Source organism: Umbelopsis ramanniana, assembly GCF_025399195.1.
Source record: "Umbelopsis ramanniana AG unplaced genomic scaffold K450scaffold_21, whole genome shotgun sequence".
NCBI classification, from domain to species: Eukaryota; Fungi; Mucoromycota; class Umbelopsidomycetes; order Umbelopsidales; family Umbelopsidaceae; genus Umbelopsis; species Umbelopsis ramanniana.
Window position 1 is genome coordinate 310,389 of NW_026252107.1, and position 17,778 is coordinate 328,166.

General features: G+C 41.5%; 9 protein-coding genes across 9 annotated transcripts; 5 read left to right on the forward strand and 4 right to left on the reverse strand.

Moving 5' to 3' along the window:
* Positions 1-3,789: 3,789 nt before the first annotated feature.
* Positions 3,790-4,506, forward strand: K450DRAFT_160016 (uncharacterized protein; the record flags this gene model as incomplete). Its single annotated transcript, XM_051584003.1, has 2 exons — positions 3,790-4,339; positions 4,412-4,506. Coding segments are annotated over 2 exons (645 nt in total), but the record flags the coding sequence as incomplete, so codon positions are not given.
* Positions 4,507-4,981: 475 nt separating this feature from the next.
* Positions 4,982-6,633, reverse strand: K450DRAFT_237487 (uncharacterized protein). The gene is made up of 9 exons (XM_051588436.1): positions 6,379-6,633; positions 6,288-6,314; positions 5,989-6,226; positions 5,888-5,920; positions 5,773-5,826; positions 5,635-5,713; positions 5,361-5,569; positions 5,247-5,297; positions 4,982-5,178 (listed from the first exon to the last, which is right to left on the reverse strand). Exons 1-9 carry the CDS (start codon positions 6,622-6,624, stop codon positions 5,096-5,098), a joined length of 1,020 nt encoding a protein of 339 aa, XP_051445538.1. The 5' UTR covers positions 6,625-6,633; the 3' UTR covers positions 4,982-5,095.
* Positions 6,634-7,425: 792 nt separating this feature from the next.
* K450DRAFT_237493 (uncharacterized protein) lies at positions 7,426-9,321 on the reverse strand. The gene is made up of 7 exons (XM_051588437.1): positions 9,237-9,321; positions 9,013-9,161; positions 8,588-8,896; positions 8,327-8,506; positions 7,959-8,267; positions 7,747-7,890; positions 7,426-7,681 (listed from the first exon to the last, which is right to left on the reverse strand). The coding sequence occupies exons 1-7, from the start codon at positions 9,278-9,280 to the stop codon at positions 7,482-7,484; spliced, it is 1,335 nt and encodes a 444-aa protein (XP_051445539.1). The 5' UTR covers positions 9,281-9,321; the 3' UTR covers positions 7,426-7,481.
* Position 9,322: 1 nt separating this feature from the next.
* On the reverse strand, positions 9,323-10,843 carry K450DRAFT_237503 (uncharacterized protein). Its single transcript, XM_051588438.1, has 5 exons — positions 10,701-10,843; positions 10,625-10,637; positions 10,474-10,518; positions 10,260-10,416; positions 9,323-10,193 (listed from the first exon to the last, which is right to left on the reverse strand). The coding sequence occupies exons 1-5, from the start codon at positions 10,802-10,804 to the stop codon at positions 9,439-9,441; spliced, it is 1,074 nt and encodes a 357-aa protein (XP_051445540.1). The 5' UTR covers positions 10,805-10,843; the 3' UTR covers positions 9,323-9,438.
* A 1,412-nt stretch (positions 10,844-12,255) lies between these two features.
* Positions 12,256-14,247, reverse strand: K450DRAFT_237513 (uncharacterized protein). The gene is made up of 5 exons (XM_051588439.1): positions 14,111-14,247; positions 13,486-14,027; positions 13,305-13,399; positions 13,067-13,231; positions 12,256-12,998 (listed from the first exon to the last, which is right to left on the reverse strand). Exons 1-5 carry the CDS (start codon positions 14,219-14,221, stop codon positions 12,691-12,693), a joined length of 1,221 nt encoding a protein of 406 aa, XP_051445541.1. The 5' UTR covers positions 14,222-14,247; the 3' UTR covers positions 12,256-12,690.
* A 128-nt stretch (positions 14,248-14,375) lies between these two features.
* K450DRAFT_237520 (uncharacterized protein) lies at positions 14,376-15,316 on the forward strand. The gene is made up of 3 exons (XM_051588440.1): positions 14,376-14,433; positions 14,493-14,797; positions 14,869-15,316. Exons 1-3 carry the CDS (start codon positions 14,416-14,418, stop codon positions 15,029-15,031), a joined length of 486 nt encoding a protein of 161 aa, XP_051445542.1. The 5' UTR covers positions 14,376-14,415; the 3' UTR covers positions 15,032-15,316.
* A 303-nt stretch (positions 15,317-15,619) lies between these two features.
* On the forward strand, positions 15,620-16,419 carry K450DRAFT_237523 (uncharacterized protein). The gene is made up of 4 exons (XM_051588441.1): positions 15,620-15,814; positions 15,873-16,081; positions 16,151-16,207; positions 16,315-16,419. Exons 1-4 carry the CDS (start codon positions 15,659-15,661, stop codon positions 16,343-16,345), a joined length of 453 nt encoding a protein of 150 aa, XP_051445543.1. The 5' UTR covers positions 15,620-15,658; the 3' UTR covers positions 16,346-16,419.
* Positions 16,290-17,287, forward strand: K450DRAFT_237529 (uncharacterized protein). The gene is made up of 3 exons (XM_051588442.1): positions 16,290-16,549; positions 16,609-16,694; positions 16,756-17,287. Exons 1-3 carry the CDS (start codon positions 16,378-16,380, stop codon positions 16,912-16,914), a joined length of 417 nt encoding a protein of 138 aa, XP_051445544.1. The 5' UTR covers positions 16,290-16,377; the 3' UTR covers positions 16,915-17,287.
* Positions 17,288-17,490: 203 nt separating this feature from the next.
* On the forward strand, positions 17,491-17,778 carry K450DRAFT_237536 (uncharacterized protein). Its single transcript, XM_051588443.1, has one exon. It carries the CDS (start codon positions 17,549-17,551, stop codon positions 17,741-17,743), a length of 195 nt encoding a protein of 64 aa, XP_051445545.1. The 5' UTR covers positions 17,491-17,548; the 3' UTR covers positions 17,744-17,778.

Here is a 17,778-nt window from a genome sequence, read left to right on the forward strand (position 1 = left end):
TTTCTACCTTTTACAATTGGTTACAAAAATGGACCGCAAGGCCAGTACTCATAATGATAAGGCGAATCGAGTGTTTGGCACCAACTCCAATCGTGACATTGGAGTCTCAGGTACATCTCTTCTTGAATTACCATCGGTTGAGCGTAGCGCTGAATCCAGCAACATCGTAAACTTATCATTTTCATTTTCCAGGGAACGCGAAGAAAAGAGCATTGCCTTCCGAATCTCCGTCAGCAAAACGACGAATGACAAAAGGTGCACCTAAATCAGTACTTTCTGCTTTAAATCCATCATCAGCTATGCACTCTGCCGCTAAAGAAAATGTCGCCGGTACACAGCTGACAGCAGCACAGCTTCAAAGCCTGTACGATACGCTGGAAACAAGAACACAAGAATCACAGCTACTCCGAAAGCAGATATCGCTAAAGGACAAAGAACTTACAGGACTAAAGGCAGAGCTGGAAGATGTGTCTGATATGTTGGCGGAAATTGAACGAAATGTTGCACACAACCCAAGCAGCATCAAATCCTCACTTGCAAAAGTCGCGGCCAAAAAGAGAAGCAATGATTCAGATCGGGACACCGACTATAGGATAGCCAACCTAAGACAAGAGCTTGCGAAGAGGGATCAAGCCATTCTCGTTCAACAAAAGAAAGTTGAATCGTTGCAAGAGCTCAATCTAGCTTCCAAATCCGAAATCGAGCGAATTGTTTCTTACGGAGAGCAATTACAAGCTGATTTCGACAATTTGACTCTTGAAAAGAATGAACTTGAAGGAAAGCTTGAAGAAACCAAGGAGTCAAGAGACAAACAAATTAAGACTCTGGTTGAAGAGCTCGAAAAACGCGCCGCCCTTTTGAAGCAATATAGGGAAATGCTTGGCGAATTCGAGGAAGAAGATGGAGAAGTCGTGGTAGATGGAAAACGGTACAGTGACTTGAAAATCGAAGCAGAAAAAGTTCAACATAAATTGGAATCATTGGAGCGTGCGCACCGAGATGCCAAGGAAAGTCTCGAGCACCTTAGCAGTGAAAAAACCGACATGGAAGAACGCTGGCGACATTTACATGAGAGACTCGATGAGCGAGAAAAGCAGTACGAAATTGTAGAGAAGCAGGCTGAGGAATCCCAGTACCACCTTCTTTCAAATTTGGAAAAAGTCAAGCATTTGGAAAGAAAAGTTCGCGAATATGAAGACGGAATGGATGCCATCAATAAGGAGAAAGATGGCTTGGAAACTGAACTTCAATACTTGCAAGAGGAACTGAAATTACGTGATCGTCAATATGAGCAAGCAATGAATTCTAAGAACGACAGAGATGCGAAATTGCAACAGCTTCAAGTGGAGCTAGAAAACCGAGAGCAAGCCTACGATGATCTGAAGCAACAAAATGATGAAGCTCAACAAGAAATCGAATCTTACATGCGAAAAATTCATTCGTTTGATAGCATGATTAAATCATATGAATCGGAAATCAAAGAACTTGAGGATAGCCGAGACACAATCGATATCGAACGTGAAGATTTAAAACGTGAGCTTCATACCAGAGATAAGGAGATTGAGCGTCTTACAGCATTTGTTGACGAAGCCAATGAGCAAATTGACGACATCATCAAATCCAAAGGCGATAGCGATGCTGAACTACAGCGATTGCATTCTCAGCTTCTTGAGAAAGAAAAAGCATTTGAAGACTTACAGCAAAGACAAGATAACGTTAAAGGCGAAGCAGAATCCTACCGACAACGGTTACGTTCGCTTGAAACTAAGATTACATCATATGAATCTGAAATCAAAGAACTGGAAGAAAGCCGAGATGCGATCGATGCCGAGCGCCATGATTTACAACATGAATTACGCAGCAGAGATGATGAAATTCAGCGTATGTCGATGGTCATAGAAGAGGCCAACCAGGAGATTGAACAGGTTACAAAATCCAAAAACGATAGTGATACCCAACGCCATCAACTTCATTCAAAGCTTCAGCAGAAGGAACAGGCGTATGAAGATTTACGACAGCACAATGCCGAGACATTGAATGAATACAACTCCTCATTACATAAGATTCGTACCCTGGAGAATAAGATGAAAACATACGAAGGAGAAGTTGAAAAGCTCATGGACTCTCGGAAGACAATCGATACAGAGCGTGATAGACTTCAACGTGATCTGCGCAATAAAGACGACGAAATCCGACGCCTTTCAAGGATAGTGGAAGATGCTAGTCAATACAAGTCAAAATATCACCAAATGGAAAAGACTTTACAAGATAAAACGATTATGTCACGACAAGAGATTGACGTTCATAACAAAGCGCTGGCTGATTATAAGAGACAAGTTGCAGAAGCAAGGAGCAAATTGGTTGTTGCAAACAGCAAAGCGAATGAATACGAAATCGAGATAGCAAGAGCGAATGAAGCAACTAGAGAACGTACACTCAAGATTGGGGAATTGGAACAAAAAGTGGACCAAATCAAGCGCGAACTTGAAGGAGCTTTGTCTCAGAGAAGACAGGTAACTCAGGTCATCACCGAGCTGGAGCATCGTGTGCATATAGCAGATTCAGAAGTACAAGATGCAGAAGAAAGAGCCACGGAAATGGAGAAGGCTGCACAAATTTTGAAAGATGAGCGCGACGATTTCCGACGAGACCTTGAAAAACTCAAACGACTGTATGAACAACAAAACAAGCAGTATATCGAAAAGGTGAAAGCTCGAGAGCAAGAAATCAACGCCCTGCGACATAAGCAAAGTGAGAACATACATGCAATGGCTGAGGATCTCAAAGAGAAGGACTCGCAGCTACATGAGCTGGCTCGTGATCTTGCAAGGTATAAACAGATATATCAAGCTGCTAAAAATGAAAAGGATTTCGCAGAGAGATCTAGGGATGACTGCATTGCTGATGCTCAAATGCTCAAAGAGGAGTGTTTGAAGCAAATTCGATTGCTAGAGCAACGCCTGGTTCACCAAAGTCGATGAGGGTGTTACGTCTTCAATGCTAGCTATCTATTTCAATTGTCAATAATATCTTATTACCCAATATTTGTAAAAAAAAAAAAAAAAACAAATGTGCGATTGGCTCATCGAGGTGGTTCATGGATGGAAATTTTTTCAAAAGCTTAGGTGTGATTGCAATTTGGTTATGTATAATCTGTGATTTGGTCTGATCTTACGCTGACGAAAGCATCATTATTGAAAACCCAGCGGGCTCACCTTACCCTGCTTGTCAATAAAAAATAACGTGAATCCAGGATAGTGTAGGTATAAGTTTTCGCAGGAAATTTTATTTTGTAAACGAGTTTGAACTAATCAAAACCGCAATACCAACGAATGAATTAACGAGCTTTCATGTCGACTCGGCACTCTCTATCTTTCTAAAAATGGCATCTTCATAATCGATATCGCGCGAATGAACTATAAAACACCAGCTCTTTCCCCACACCGAACAACATAAATCTTGCATTCTCACAAAAGGGAAAAGTGCAACATTTAAACAAAACCAGGAGTTACCCGAACGACTGCTACAAATAACTAGACAAATTTTATTTGATACAACAAAATGCGATCTTCAAATATTCTGGCTATAGTGGGATCCATTTTGGCACTCACCTCTTCCACTGTACTTGCTCAAGGTGAAGCCGAAAATATCGCCGTGCCCAGAAAGCCAGAATGGACAGCCCAAGTCAATTTAGCAGCTGTTCCCAACCTTCCTGTTCGTCCTATTGGATCTGGCGTTTGCGAAAATCCTGTATGTGATGGGACAGATAACGATAGATGCTTCGAATCATGCGGAAATAAGCCAAACTCAGATGATATTTATGGGTGCCCAAAGCCAAAGCAATGGGCACTTACTTTCGACGATGGCCCATCAAATTATACCGCCGATTTGTTGGATATGTTGGACCAAGCTAATGTAAAGGCAACTTTTTGTGTCATGGGAGCTCACGTTCGAAAGTACCCAGAAATTGTCAAACGTGCCTACGATGCAGGTCACCACATTGCATCCCATACATACTCGCATCCTCACTTGATGAGCTTATCTAATGATGAGATCATTGCAGAAATGAAGGCAACTGAAGAGGCTATTGTCGACGCCATTGGCGTGAAGCCAAGCTACATGAGACCACCCTTCGGAGAAGCTGATGACCGAGTCAAGGGACTTATGAAAGCTATGGGCTACAAAATTTTACTTTGGAACGCTGACCCAACAGATTACAACATTTACAAGGAAGCCAATGTCGCTGCTAAAATAAAAGCCACTTTCGTGCATGCGTTAGGAGGTGATGATACAGGACTGAATGCCCATGAAGACCCTGGGTTCATTAGTTTGCAGCATGGTAAGAACACTTTGATGATATTTTATGTTTTGTTGATCGGTATCTAATGAGGTATAAATCTCCCGTTGCTAGATCTTTACACCCAATCCATTGATCAAGTCCCAGCAATTATTTCCTTGCTTCGTGGCAGCCAATATCAACTCATGACGGCTGCTGAATGCTTGGGAGATGCCAGTCCTTATCAGAAAGATCACACCAACACCGATGGTGGAGATGCTGCATCTAATACAAATATCAATGCTGCCAGTCTTCCGCAGGCTACTTCCTCAGAATCGTCGGCATCAGCCCAAGCTTCCTCTGCTCAGCCCAGCATCATTATTGCCGAAACTAGACCTAATGCCCCAGTTGCGTCAGGACACCTACCAAGTTCAGCCGCTATAAGTCTAACTTTCACGCCTTTTACTATTGGAGCTCCCTGTCTATTATCTTTCCTTTTTTCCCTTTTCTCAACTATGCTATAGGAATCTATCCAAGTTCCATTTATCAATCTGATCGCATTATCCTTCAACCTAAGGATAAGTCCAAATTATGTCATGAGCAACAACCACTCAATGATTTACCAACAATTCATTAGATGACTTCTTAATCACTCGATCTCCCAAACGTAAAGGAACACGCAATAATCATTACGAAAATACTATCCTCATTCATGTGCGATTAAATCAGCCCTCATTTTTTCTACGCCTCCGACGTTATGTTATTGTACAATACGAAAAATAAAAATTATAAGCGATTCAATTTACATAAAGTTTTAACCTATTGCGGAACTAGTCTATCGTTGCGATGACTTTCATACGGTGGTGGATCTGTGTCTTCATCTTCTTGAAATGGATTGATCGCTGCAACGATATTTATGGTTTATAACGTACGTTACTATTAACATGCACAATCAGGCTTTCAGATTTACCTTGTAATGCATCACCTGAGTGATCCACGGGCTGGTTAGAGCTAGCATTGCCTAATCCAGCAACGTCAGTCAATAGTTACATACCCGCTCGTTGATCAAAAAAAGCTGACATACCTCCTGGTTGCGCTCGAGACTCACGATATTGTTGTTCCGACAACCTTCGAGCGAATTCTTCGTCTGCTCTTATTTGATCTAGTGCTGTGCTTGTTCTATTTCCTACTGGGCGCGGGGGCCGTGGCGGATTGAAAGATGCTTGGGGAGCTACTGGTACGCGTGGAATAGTAAACGGATTATTGCTCTGCCGGCCGTTAACTACAGATCCTCTGTTGAGTACAATATCAATAAACATTATGTACAACGGAAATAAACGTGCTATCCTTTGTCTTACCCATTCACTAGATCACTATGTTTGGCCATGTTTATCGTCTTCAATTGCTGATAAAGGTCTTTAGCTTTTTGCTTGGCCACTTGATATGTAAATGTCAGACATGATTCCTTTAAAACCATAGCACGGAAACTCACTTACTGTTACTTTGCTCCACTATGGTTTGGTGTATAGCCGGTATTTGATCCATGGCATCTATGTAAAACTGTTAGATGGATACAAATGATAGTATTCGTGGTTTGGATGTAGTTAATACCTTGCATATTGAATGGATTCGATGACGAATGCGCTGTTCAGGTATTAGTGTCGAGATTGAAGTCCGCTGATATCAAGCAAGACGTATTATCATTGACTTACAAGAACTAGCAAGCGGCTTGTAGCCATTAGGGTTATTGGTATAAGGTTGTGATGGTTGGCCACCAAATACTGGCGGAGGTGGAACACGAGGGTTAATCCAGGAAGTATTTGGAGTGGTCAGTGCTGAGTTCGACTGTGCAGTTGAAGCCTCATCTTCCGCTGCAAGTTTTCTTGCCAGTTCAGCATCCTTTCTGATCTGATCGTCCTCTCCGTAAGATGCTCTACGGCTAGGTGGAGACTTGAAAAATAAATAGAATTAGTAATAAATTTATATCGGAGCATAAGTGCTAAATACTTACGTTTGTTTGCCAGTGATTGATTGTTGGCTGCAGAAGATAGATATAATTAATTGCAAAAATCAGATTCTTGACAGGGGGCAAGGCAAAATACCTGTACATAATTATCTACGGGCTCTTGAAATGACACTCGCGACCGCTGTGATGCCGGTCGTGCTGTTGAGGTAGCCATATCGTTGGCTCTGTTGTCATTGCTGTGAAAGTCGGGATCCGACATCTCCAACAAGCTATCAAAGGCTTTGTCAACATCACCGAGATTACTTTCCAATATAGTTTCTATGATATCATGTGGGATGTTTGGAAATGCGTTTTGTAAAGTGCTGATGTCCTTTGACGCCATATAATGAGTGATAACTGAACAAAAGGTGCCAAGTGAAGAAACTTGCCAAGGCCAATTTTCGTAACAGGATGAAAACTCGGTCACATCCCAAAATGGGTAATGTTTTCCCCCTCCCTCACATCCAAGAGCTATGCAGTGCAATGAGGATGTCCAGTATGCTGTATTCATAGCATTTAAATCGGCACCCTACTAATACATGGCACAAAGATATGCAGCATAAGCAAAAACTAAATGGCACGAAATATGGGCCTGGTACCAGATTAATCTCAGACCGGCCCGGCATACGTTAGAAGCTGAGAAACTGTTTGACAGCAGAAAGTATGGGAATTTTGCTGCCTGACACAAAATTTTTACACAGTTGAATTTCTTTCGCTGCAGGACTGTCCTATCGCATCACCATTTTTCGATCGTCAGAATGCTAGAATTGACAGCTTCATATACTTCTGCAGCGCCAGAACACAGTCTATCGTGTGTACAGCAGATTGAGTTTAGCGGTCGTCGTGAAGTCGATCTGAATAACCTTACTACGCAATTACTCTCACTAAAGGCACAAGTGAATGACCATCTTACGAACGTCCTCAACGCAACGCAAACAGGCAACGATCGTAGCACAACCAATGGTGATGATGCTGAAGTAGACATCGAAGAGGAAGAAGAACTCGACGAAGAAAGCGGAGACCCTGATGGTGGTCTGGTAAAAATCACGGAGTCAAATGGTCGAGCCAAGCGACCCAAGACCAACTAGAAAACATTTGGAATTTCGCCCCTCTTGTGTGTATATAAAGAAAACCTCACGCTTCTTTAAAATATAATATTAATATAATCTAAGGTTATCAAATACTTCTAGATTAGGTGATCTACACGTCTATTATGAAGTTCGTAATTTGAGGGAGGTATGCACATGCGCTCAATTCAAGCATGTAAACATCATCAAACGCATTTTTGCCATCATATCCGCCAAACAGAATCAAGCGGCTGTCATAAAGTACAACTGTATGATAGCCGCGAGATAAAGGTATGGTGCCGTAGATTTTTCGCGTCTCCCAGTTCATAGTCACTGAAACGCGAAGCACTATTACAAACCTTGAGAACTTTTTTTAACGATAGTAGAGGAAGACTTACCTAGATTCAGAAGTAAAACTTCCGAAGAGTATTTACTACCGTCATGTCCTCCTACGACAAATAGATAAGAACCCACTTGTGTGGATGTATGTGAAAGGCGTGGTATGGAACAGTCGAGTTCAACTTGGTACCAGTGATTGCTGGCTGTAACGTCATTGCGGGTTATTGTCCGAAAACTAGGGGGCACTTATAGAATGAGAACATCAACTTACGCAAGTCTAAGATATGAACATCGCTGAAACACTCGTGGCCATCACTTCCTCCGTAGATTATATATTTATCGCCAACCAGATTACCAGTGTGATATCCACGAGAACCTGGTAAGGCTCCAGTTGGTTGAATTTCTGACCATTGCAGATGTTTCGGGTCTGATATGTCGAGGACATGGACATCGTGTAAGGCGCGTGCTCCATCTCCACCACCAAAAACATAAATTTTGTTTTGCCAATAGCAAGTTGTATGAGCACGTCTTGGGGTAGGGGCAGTTCCGTACGTCGAAGGTTTCGTCCAGATTAAAGTTTCTAATTACTTGTTGTTAGTGGCAACCTCAGTTTAGATATAAGCCAGAGTGGAATCCTACCTGCATCAAGTACGTATAACGCGTTTGAATAGTTGGGCCCATCGCCGCCACCGAAAACATATATCCACGAGGACTTCTTTCCGGGTATATCCATCTCCCTTTCAACCAAGGTGCTTGAATGAGCTCGGCAAGGTGGAGGGCAGTCACCATATGTCCGGGGCTTCGACCATGAAAGCGTATCTACCACATGAAGAGTTTGTCAACTTTTACTCTCTACTACAACATTGCATCATAATTGTTGTTCCACAGTGTTAACCTTACCTAAGTCTAAGATGAAAAGAGTAGAAAAGCAGTTGCGAACATCGCAACCACCGAATATATACATTAATTCTCCAATGATGGTGGCTGTATGCGCTCTTAGACATTTGGACGGTCCACGTCCATAGGTTGTCGCTCTAGACCAATACATGCCTGGTGCTGGGGCAGATGGGACATTTGGAGTAGCTATAATATCAGCATTTTCAGCTGGCACAGATGATTTTTTGGGTCTGTGATGTGGAGGTGTAGTTGGCCGAGATATGGAAGACGAATGGGGCTGTCTATTGTAGTTGGTTGGAGAACTGGAGAATACTGTGGGAAGAGACATAAAGTAGTGAGCTAAAAAAACCGGGCGGACCGCAACAAATAAAACATGCCAACAGCGACAACGACGTGAAGGTTTCATACGAAACTTATGCCCGACTTACCTCTTTGAGAACCTGGCATATTGTCTCCTGTCTGGCGAATCTTTCCAGAATAGTTATTGACACCATCATTCTGGGAATCATAGCTCGTGTGAGGCGTAAAGTTGTAGGCATCGGGATCGGATGGTGGTAAAGTGGGAGACTGGGGTTCACTAGAAATGACAGAATGTCAAAGTCAGATTATTTTACAGCAAAAGTCTGATGTTGCTCTCATTGTATTAAAATACCCTAATGTTCCTTGCAAGTCCTGACTAAAGCCATTTTGATCCATTTGAGCAGGGAATGGCAGGGGACCAAATGAAAAAAGGAAAGAAGGCAGTGTAGCCGTTCAATAACGATGAAATTTTTTTAATTTTATCGGCATAAGAATTTTTTGTAGCACATGGCCGAATTACTTGCGTTAATTAATATTAGAGAAAAGGTAATATTTTATCGCTTTTTCGTCTTGACAAGCAAATCTGTTACAGGCTTATCTGCCTCAGCATGTTTATAAATGTACCCGACCAGTCTCAATGCTTCCGCTCGCTTGCGTCTAATGTTTTGAGGAATGCTCTTGTCAAGCAATACCATATCACAGACCTGACGAAGTGTTTGTTCAACGTCAAACTTAGAGGACTGCCAAATTGCAGCATACATCTTGTTGGTGGCGTCTTCTTCAAGCTTGAGTTGTTCTGCTTGATCTAAACCTTGTGTCTCGGCCTTTTGGATAAGTTCTACAGTGGACTGGACAGCCATAGCACTCTTTAAGGTAGACCACAGCTCTCCCATGATATGCTTCTTTTCCTTGAGGCTTTGAAATACGCGGGGAAGTTCGCCTCCTTTCATGCCGAGATATTGTTTGCTCTTGCTGGAGTAGACCAAGCCGATAGAATGCAGTAATTCTAAGCCGTAGCTTTCTTGCTTCAGCTTTTCAGCTTCAACTTTTACCTGCTCCTCAAAAGCTGCAGCAGATTGTTCGTCATTTGTCTGACCGTCTGTATACAATGACAACTTATGAAGTAAGTTTTCGGCCAGCTTCTTAACTCTTTCCCGTTGCTGTTCCTGCATTTTTTCCATCTGTTCTTTACTTGGTCCAGCATATTTCTTCTTCTTCTTATCATCCCCAGCCGCCTCTTCTTCTTCTTGCATCTCAGATTCTTGAGCTTCGGCGAACATGCTACCCATAGTAAGGTCGCCAATGATTCCTAAATTCGCATTTTAGTATTGTCACTTCTCAGGGTTATCCTTAAATATAAGAAGCTCATCCTTACCTCTAAATGCATCTCCTCCAAACATTTGTTGGAAATATTCTTGTGGGTCTGCGAAGCCGCCTTCCGGTGCTAGGTCATTGTCTTTACCATATTTGTTGTAAGCAGCCCTTAGTTGAGGGTCGCTTAAAACTTGGTATGCTTCACCAATGTCTTTGAACTTTTTAACAGTGAGTTAACGCAAAATCTCCAACTGCGGCTAATTGTTGTACACTACCTTCTCTTCTGCACCAGGCTCCTTGTTTTTGTCGGGATGGTATTTCTAGATTTTCATTCCAAGTAAAAAAGATTTCCATATTATATCCGAGAATCAGTACACCTTCTACAAGAAGATTTTACTGCTTTTGAAAGGAAGTTGAAATACGTACAATTGCCAAAATTCTAAGTAGATTTGCAGTTGTAAGTTTAAGCTCACGAAGTGCCATTGCCAAGACTAGTTCTTACCTATAAGCCTTTTTGATTTTAGCGGCATCTGCAGTTGGCTCTACGTTCAATAGGTCATAGTAGCTAGTATCTGCTGGCTTTTCGTCGGTGCCAAATGCTGGCATCTTTAAAAAACAATTGTTATTGAAAGATGATAGCTGAACTGCGAACTTGAAAAGGCCGGAAGTTGATAGGTCTGTCCCCCCAAAAACCAATTTTAGTTTTACCATAAAAACAGTATCCTAAACAGGCATTGACGTTGGCATTCGTTATCCTCAAGCGTCGCAAAATGTTTATTTGCTATATGTCCTCTATTCAATCCATCAGTACTCTCATAATAAGCAAAATGAAAGAAAAAACTGTAAATTCTGTATGATCATTCAAAATAATCACTACATAAACATTTTCTGCTCAAACGATCGCATATAACACTAAGTGTCCAGAGGTTTTGCTCAAGTATCAAGGGCATGGGCGAATGTTGACAAAATGATATAGCATTCAAACGCAATCATCAATATTTAAGGTTAATAATTTTTTTATGATGGCCTGATGTACTAATAACTACATGCGAAAGCGATAGCTTATCAGCATTATGTTCATATACTACAGCACAAAAATAACTTTGGCTGTTCCATTAGTTGAAAGTCGATAATGTGGATAGATAGTCTTTATCTAATTGCACTCAGGCGCATTGAATAAAATTCATCTAAATCAAAACGTTATACGATCAAGGGCTCTGGAAGAATCTCTTCAGATTGATATCATAAAAGCAGCACAATACATATAAACAATGCGAAGGTAGCATTCAAGTTTTTTGTAAGCTAACAATAATGTCTAGCACCCAAAAAAAAATGATTTTATCGTCAATAATGCAGACATCATAGGTTTTTCTCTTGCCGGAGGCATTTATCCAGCTCGACATGAAACCGAACAGACAACAATATACGGAGAGCACTTTTATTGGTTCAAGAAAGTCATCCGTATCTTTAACGCACCGTCAAATAATCAACGCGACTTCCGTCGTTTCAAGAATGGGCTTGAGCGGTGCTTGTGTATATAGCTGCTCGTCAAAAGCTGTATCGACGTAAATGTGGGGAGCTTGAGCAAGCGAACCATGTCTAAAACTCGTTATTACATCTAATTGTATTATTTTAGGTCTTACCAAAACAAAAAGACCTTTTGAGCAAGAAGAGACTGAAACAATCGGTAGGCGAAATGGTAAAATGCAAGTGATTTAAATTGGATGGCTGAGGTTAGCATATTTGAGGTGCAGTGGGTTTCTTGCTAGCGAAGACAGTCATTGAGTTACTGGAAAAGTACTTGATACAAATGATGTTTCTTTTCTAGTAGCTATGTCTATGGGGGGAAATTGATTTTCAGTAAACTACGTCACCAACCTTTGAGCTCGCCATCTATATGAAAAACCATGATATATGCCACTTATAAATGCTGACCATAACTCAATGTCTGAAGATATTGGTTAATGACAAACGGGAGGCATTATTAGAGAATTCAAACCAGCCTGAGCAAGAGTGGTCATTCAACGCACCAACATATATGACAAACATTGCTGTATGTTTGCTATGGTCTTCCCTCTATTATTTCTTTTCTGTTTTGCGCATTATGGTACTCCTACATGTAAATAGTGACATATATCGATTGAAAAAGCTACGTCAAACATACATTTATCACAGAAAAACAAGATGCATTCTTCTCTACGCTCATATATTTCGTGCACTAACTCTAACACATTGATGACATAAAAAGGGGAGATAGAAAGAAGGGGAAAAAAGTACATGCCGTTGAAAAATGAGGAATCAAACAGACTGAAAAATAAAAGGAAGCAGGTAACACTAATGAACAGCCTCTTCTTCTGATTTGATATTGTCCTGAAATGGAGAAAGTTTTGAATTGAAAAAAAAAAAGTATGTTTTCACTATTTGGTGAATGTCGCTTGATGGTAAGCCAATATTTAAGTGCATCAACTGGCGATCTATCGAGTTTACTGGAATTACTGTTGTGCGCACTGAACGCCTGGACCATGTTGACCTCCTTCTTCGTCATCATCCTCAAATCCAGCGCTATCCATTCTTGCACTCTGGTATTCATCGACGTTGGCAAGGACAACTTCTTCAACTTGCTTTCCTTGGACATCGGGAAGAGCTTGGCGGGGAGGCAAGATGTTCTCCAACTGTTTGATTTTCTCTTCATCGGTCCAGTTTGGTTGAGGGAAATCGACATCGAATCGGATATAAAGGTTGCCAGTGTTATGGTGGCGGTAGGTAGGCATACCTTCATTGGGAATCATCTTCATTTGACCTGTGAAAATCATCGCGAACATTAAATAAAGAGAATCACCAACAACTTGAATACAGTTTGTGACTTACCATTCTTAATGGTTTCACCAGGAAGAATATTGACGAGGAGAACACGACCGTCCAGGTGAGTGATGGCAAATTGACCACCAGCAAGAGCAGTGAGCAAGTCGATCTTAGCATTGTACAAAAGGTCATCGCCCTTGCGTTCAAATCGATCATGGGGCTTTTCCTCCACTATAAGGGTGTTTTGTCAGCTTATCGTCATATCTAGAGTCATGAAGTCGTGTATTGGTTGTAAAGCACTTACAAACGATGATGATATCTCCTGGGATAATATCGGGCAATTGGTCTCCTTCACCGGCAAAAGTGATCTTCTGGCCATTCTTCATACCCTTGTCAATACTGGATAAGGAATAAGAAATATGATACGATGGATTAGTGGTCATGTTTAAAAAAGCGCTAATCTTGATTCAACAAAAGGTACTTACAAGACTTCAAGAACCTTGCGCTCAGAAATGATCTTTTTACCATGGCAAGCAGTACAACGGTCCTTCTCGTTAATGATTTGACCTTCACCACGGCATTCGTGGCAAGGTTGCTGAATTTGTTGTACCATAGGGCCCATTTGACGGAGACTGACCTTGACACCTTGACCATTGCAGTTTCGGCAGGTCTGAACAGCGCCTTCTTTTCCTCCACGGCCATTACACTTGGAGCAAAGGACATGCTTTTGAAGTGCAAGCTTGGTGGTCTTGCCCATATAGAAATCTTCGAGGCTGACCTTGAGGCTGTGTGCAATATCTTTGCCACGACGGGGTCCAGAGGGCTGTCCGCGACGGCCACCGCCACCGAACATACCACCACCGAAAAGCTGAGAAAACAAATCTTCGGCGTCCATACCACCACCCATGCCACCTTGACCATTCAGACCATCTTCACCAAACTGGTCATATATGCCACGCTTCTGAGAGTCCGAAAGAACTTCATAAGCATGAGAGATTTCCTTAAACTTGTCACCGGCTTCAGGATTCTATGAGCATTGGTTAGTAATCGGTTATGTGGCTGGAATATTAATCACCAATTCAGGTACGAATGGTTGATTGGACTACGTACTTTGTCTGGATGATACTTCAAAGCCAATTTGCGGTAAGCCTTCTTGAGTTCAGCATCTGTAGCGTCAGGAGCAACGCCGAGGACTTCGTAAAGCTTCGTTTCGCGAACCATTATGAATCAGTTATCAGGTAGAGATCAGTTAGGAAAGAAATGGAAGCTTTTGAAATTTGCGCAGGATGCAGAGGCTTGGCTGTTTCACGTGATTAGACGTTAAGTGTATTTCATTGGACGGCGGTGTTGATTTGAAAGTCACAGCTTCGTCTTCCGTCTCTTCATCTACCTTTCCTTCCCACTTTCACCACAATATGGATAAGCTACGCGAGGTAAAAAAAGTTCCTTACATGCAACTGAAAACTAAATGGAAAGCTTATGCACATAATAGAAAATCAACAGCTATCGCGATCTTGCCGATCAGGCGAACGCTCGCGCAGAGTCTTTGGACCAACAACTGAAAGCTTTGCAAGATTTGAACTCTCAACAGGAGCGAGAAATATACTCGCTGAACAATAGAAACAAGCAGCTTGAGGAAAAATTAGAAAAAGCGCAGGACGAAGTTGAGCGTTTGAAGCAGGGCGAAAACAAGGAAGATGATATTCGCAAGGAATATGAAGCGGCGCAGCGGAAAATCTCCTTGTTAGAGGCAGAGTTAGAGAATTCGGACAAGGCATTACGTGAAACAACTCAAAAGTAAGTAGCAACCACAATTGACATGTTATGTTGAAGGTTATCCTATCAAAGCCATTGAACACCAATCTCAGTTTCAGAGAAGCGGATGTCAAAGCAGAACACTTTGAAAGGAAGCGTCATCATTTGGAGGCCGAAATACAGGCGCAGGAAAAGAAATATGATGATTTGCAAGCAAAATACCAAGATCTGGCTAACCAGCTTGAGGAATTCAGCTCCCAGTTGGAGCAAATTTAAAAATCAACTTTGTTAAATTATCTCAGCAACTCTAGAATACCAGGACACTTTCCACAGCTCTGTATATAGGAAGGGGAATGCCAACGCACAAACGTAACTGATATCTCTACCTGGCCATTTTCGGGAGGGAGTCGATAGTAGTGAACTCCTTTGACTTTTCTATATCTATAACCAAGTTTTGACCTAATAATACCGTAGTGCGAATCCGTTTTACTTTGTTTCTGTTTGTACTTACAAAAAAAATTGGTCGTCAATGAAAGGCAGTCTAAGAGTGTTGTTAATGGCTATAAGTTCAGCTGTTTCCAAAAGTATACAAACCGCCTAGGCTTACAATTTCATACCAGCGTAATTGAAGACTTGGCTGCTATAATTCCTATCATTATCCCCTATACGGAGATTTTGGGAGAGACGCTACCCTTATTGTATATTTTACAACTAATATGTTCAATTCACTGTTAGGGTGTACTTCCAAAACCATTCTGTTATGTTACTTTTTTTGCTGATGCGGTGTAACTTCAACGGAAGAGCAGTCGCATCACGCCTAGTAAATTAAAGTAGACAGCTACAGCAACGTACCTAAACGCTGACCTGCATAAATAGATCATTGCCAACTAAACGCATTCAATAATGCAAATGGAACACCAGCCTAAACGCGTTCAACGTGCTTCCTTTATAACAGACAACCTTATGAAATCTATCTTATCGAAGCTTGCAGCTGAAGATATTGCGATGCATTCCATTTATTACAATCTACTTATAGAAGATTCCGAAGAAGAAGAGTTGGTAAGATTTGCCGAGAGTAGCAAGACTTTCTCTATGTAGGAGCTCACATATTGAATAGTTTACATCAGATGCCTACTTGCACCTTAAAGAAATGCTTCTCTGCTCGCTGCAGCAGGATGAAAAGGCAACTTGGTCAGGAGCACTTTCTCGACCGTATTTTCGGGCATTGGTCGATAACATGAATGTGTGCTATGGTTCAAAAGGGAAAATACCGGACGAAATGCGAACGTCCCCCTTTGAAACTTTGAATATTACTAACTCTCATCGGTAGGGCTACAATAATGATAACCAATCATCAGCACATCAACATGTTAGTGAACTTGCTATTTGTCTTAGAATATTTGAACTTGAGGAAGGGCTGAAAAAAATGTTTTCAACTATCGACAGCCTACCTGAAAACGAAAACGAAATAATCCTACGATTTTTCCGCGATGTAAGTTCCTACATCTTTGAGTCAGGGATTCTTTCATGTCGTTCAAATCAAGTTTCAGTTCGTGGTTCCCAACGACATTAGAACTTTACTATCACTAAGGACTACGGAGGGAAGCAGTACGCTAGAAGTCATGCCGCCTTCCTTACAGCAGTGTATGGCCTCTTTTACGCATTTGCATCAACTCGCAGTTTCAAGCGTCAGGCCAGGAGTAAAACCTTCTATTTTAACTGTCGGAGGGAAAGCATTCAGTAAACACGTACACCGTGACCTAAAAGCAAAATTTTGGGGTGTTTGCAAAGGCAGTAGGTATCTAGTCTGATTTTGGTAGCATACACTGTGAAGTAACTACATATCGCAATAGCTGAAAAAATGAAAAACGAGGCAGCAAATACGGTGTTGTCAAAGATCTTGCAAAGACCAGTCTGGAGAAATCTCCATGAACTCCCAGTAGGTTTATGATAATATGGTTTGAATTCCTAAACGAACACTTACCATGATAAAACTTAAGCATGCTATTTTAGCCTATGAAGTTAGAAACAAGGAAGGATATGGTGCGCGATGGACGGCAAAACTGAAGGATCACGACCATCAAACTATATCTTGGATGTTTCGAGGCTTCTTAGAGCCTCCTATGAAAGATGGTCACTCTGTTGGATGGATACATTAAAAATTTGGTATTCACCTTGTGCCATACTACTATTGAGGCAAAGAGAAAGGCTATCGGACTACATAGAAAGTTCATAAAGCATGCCAAAACATCAGATGAAAGATGTTATTGTTCATATAGTTTGACATTAACATCGAGACAGATATATCCCTCTTAACAAAGAAAAGCTTTCTGTTACCGCGGTTATTCAAAATGGCCGCACCACCTTAATCACAAAATCTTTTTGAAAGTACCACGGCATTACTGGTGTACGCAGAATATGATGCATTCCATCGTAACTCTGAGTCCTGCCAGCGGAAATCTCCACTGTCATTCAAGTCTTTCTATCACCTGAATCTCTCCATCTTCTTAAATTCTATTTGTAGCATCAGCGTTGTTGATTATTAGATTATGTATGAGAGCAGTAACAGTGCCACAGCATCAGTAGTGGACGCAGAATGTGATGCGTTTCATCGTATCACTGAGTCCTGCCTACATAGAATAGACGTTGAATAACTCCGAAGTCAACGCATAAATGGAAGAGGCCCTCTGATGTTATTATATGTCCCTACCACTTTACTGACAGCATCTTTTCGCATTATGTTCGTAGGATCAGAGTTGTCGATGACCATTCAGTCGTTCTCCCTCAATCAGCATGTCTGTCATTATATCATCCCGCTTTCGAACAAATTTTTCAACTGGATTCGAGAACGGTGAATTGGTAGTTAAGTATAGACATTTATGTTCTCCAGCCTTAACCAAATCTCGAACTGCAATTGGAGCATGGATGGGGAATTGTCCGTTATCAGATAATAGCCGTTGGTGTTGTTTTTATGCGACACACCAATAACATTGCACATTATGCTAGTTAGTTTGCTGTACGCG

Excerpts from the sequence above, each read along its gene's own strand:
- K450DRAFT_237493 (XM_051588437.1), bottom strand. The coding sequence starts at position 9,280 with ATGGATCAAAATGGCTTTAGTCAGGACTTGCAAGGAACATTAGG. Across the intron at positions 9,162-9,236 it reads GACTTGCAAGGAACATTAGG|TGAACCCCAGTCTCCCACTT; the intron begins GTATTTTAATAC and ends TGTCATTTCTAG. Across the intron at positions 7,682-7,746 it reads AGTTTTACTTCTGAATCTAG|TGACTATGAACTGGGAGACG; the intron begins GTAAGTCTTCCT and ends TTCGCGTTTCAG.
- K450DRAFT_237536 (XM_051588443.1), top strand. The coding sequence starts at position 17,549 with ATGTCTGTCATTATATCATCCCGCTTTCGAACAAATTTTTCAACTGGA.
- K450DRAFT_237513 (XM_051588439.1), bottom strand. The coding sequence starts at position 14,221 with ATGGTTCGCGAAACGAAGCTTTACGAAGTCCTCGGCGTTGCTCCTGAC. Across the intron at positions 13,400-13,485 it reads CGCAAGGTTCTTGAAGTCTT|TATTGACAAGGGTATGAAGA; the intron begins GTAAGTACCTTT and ends TTCCTTATCCAG. Across the intron at positions 13,232-13,304 it reads AGGAGATATCATCATCGTTT|TGGAGGAAAAGCCCCATGAT; the intron begins GTAAGTGCTTTA and ends ACACCCTTATAG.
- K450DRAFT_237520 (XM_051588440.1), top strand. Across the intron at positions 14,798-14,868 it reads TTACGTGAAACAACTCAAAA|TTTCAGAGAAGCGGATGTCA; the intron begins GTAAGTAGCAAC and ends CACCAATCTCAG.
- K450DRAFT_237487 (XM_051588436.1), bottom strand. The coding sequence starts at position 6,624 with ATGGCGTCAAAGGACATCAGCACTTTACAAAACGCATTTCCAAACATC. Across the intron at positions 5,570-5,634 it reads CATAGTGATCTAGTGAATGG|AGGATCTGTAGTTAACGGCC; the intron begins GTAAGACAAAGG and ends TGTACTCAACAG. Across the intron at positions 5,179-5,246 it reads CTCAGGTGATGCATTACAAG|CGATCAATCCATTTCAAGAA; the intron begins GTAAATCTGAAA and ends ATATCGTTGCAG.
- K450DRAFT_237529 (XM_051588442.1), top strand. The coding sequence starts at position 16,378 with ATGCCGCCTTCCTTACAGCAGTGTATGGCCTCTTTTACGCATTTGCAT. Across the intron at positions 16,550-16,608 it reads TTGGGGTGTTTGCAAAGGCA|CTGAAAAAATGAAAAACGAG; the intron begins GTAGGTATCTAG and ends ATATCGCAATAG. Across the intron at positions 16,695-16,755 it reads GAAATCTCCATGAACTCCCA|CATGCTATTTTAGCCTATGA; the intron begins GTAGGTTTATGA and ends ATAAAACTTAAG.
- K450DRAFT_237503 (XM_051588438.1), bottom strand. The coding sequence starts at position 10,804 with ATGCCAGCATTTGGCACCGACGAAAAGCCAGCAGATACTAGCTACTAT. Across the intron at positions 10,417-10,473 it reads AGCCTGGTGCAGAAGAGAAG|TTCAAAGACATTGGTGAAGC; the intron begins GTAGTGTACAAC and ends ACTGTTAAAAAG. Across the intron at positions 10,194-10,259 it reads TGGAGGAGATGCATTTAGAG|GAATCATTGGCGACCTTACT; the intron begins GTAAGGATGAGC and ends ATGCGAATTTAG.
- K450DRAFT_237523 (XM_051588441.1), top strand. The coding sequence starts at position 15,659 with ATGCAAATGGAACACCAGCCTAAACGCGTTCAACGTGCTTCCTTTATA. Across the intron at positions 15,815-15,872 it reads ATTCCGAAGAAGAAGAGTTG|TTTACATCAGATGCCTACTT; the intron begins GTAAGATTTGCC and ends CATATTGAATAG. Across the intron at positions 16,082-16,150 it reads AATATTACTAACTCTCATCG|AATATTTGAACTTGAGGAAG; the intron begins GTAGGGCTACAA and ends TATTTGTCTTAG.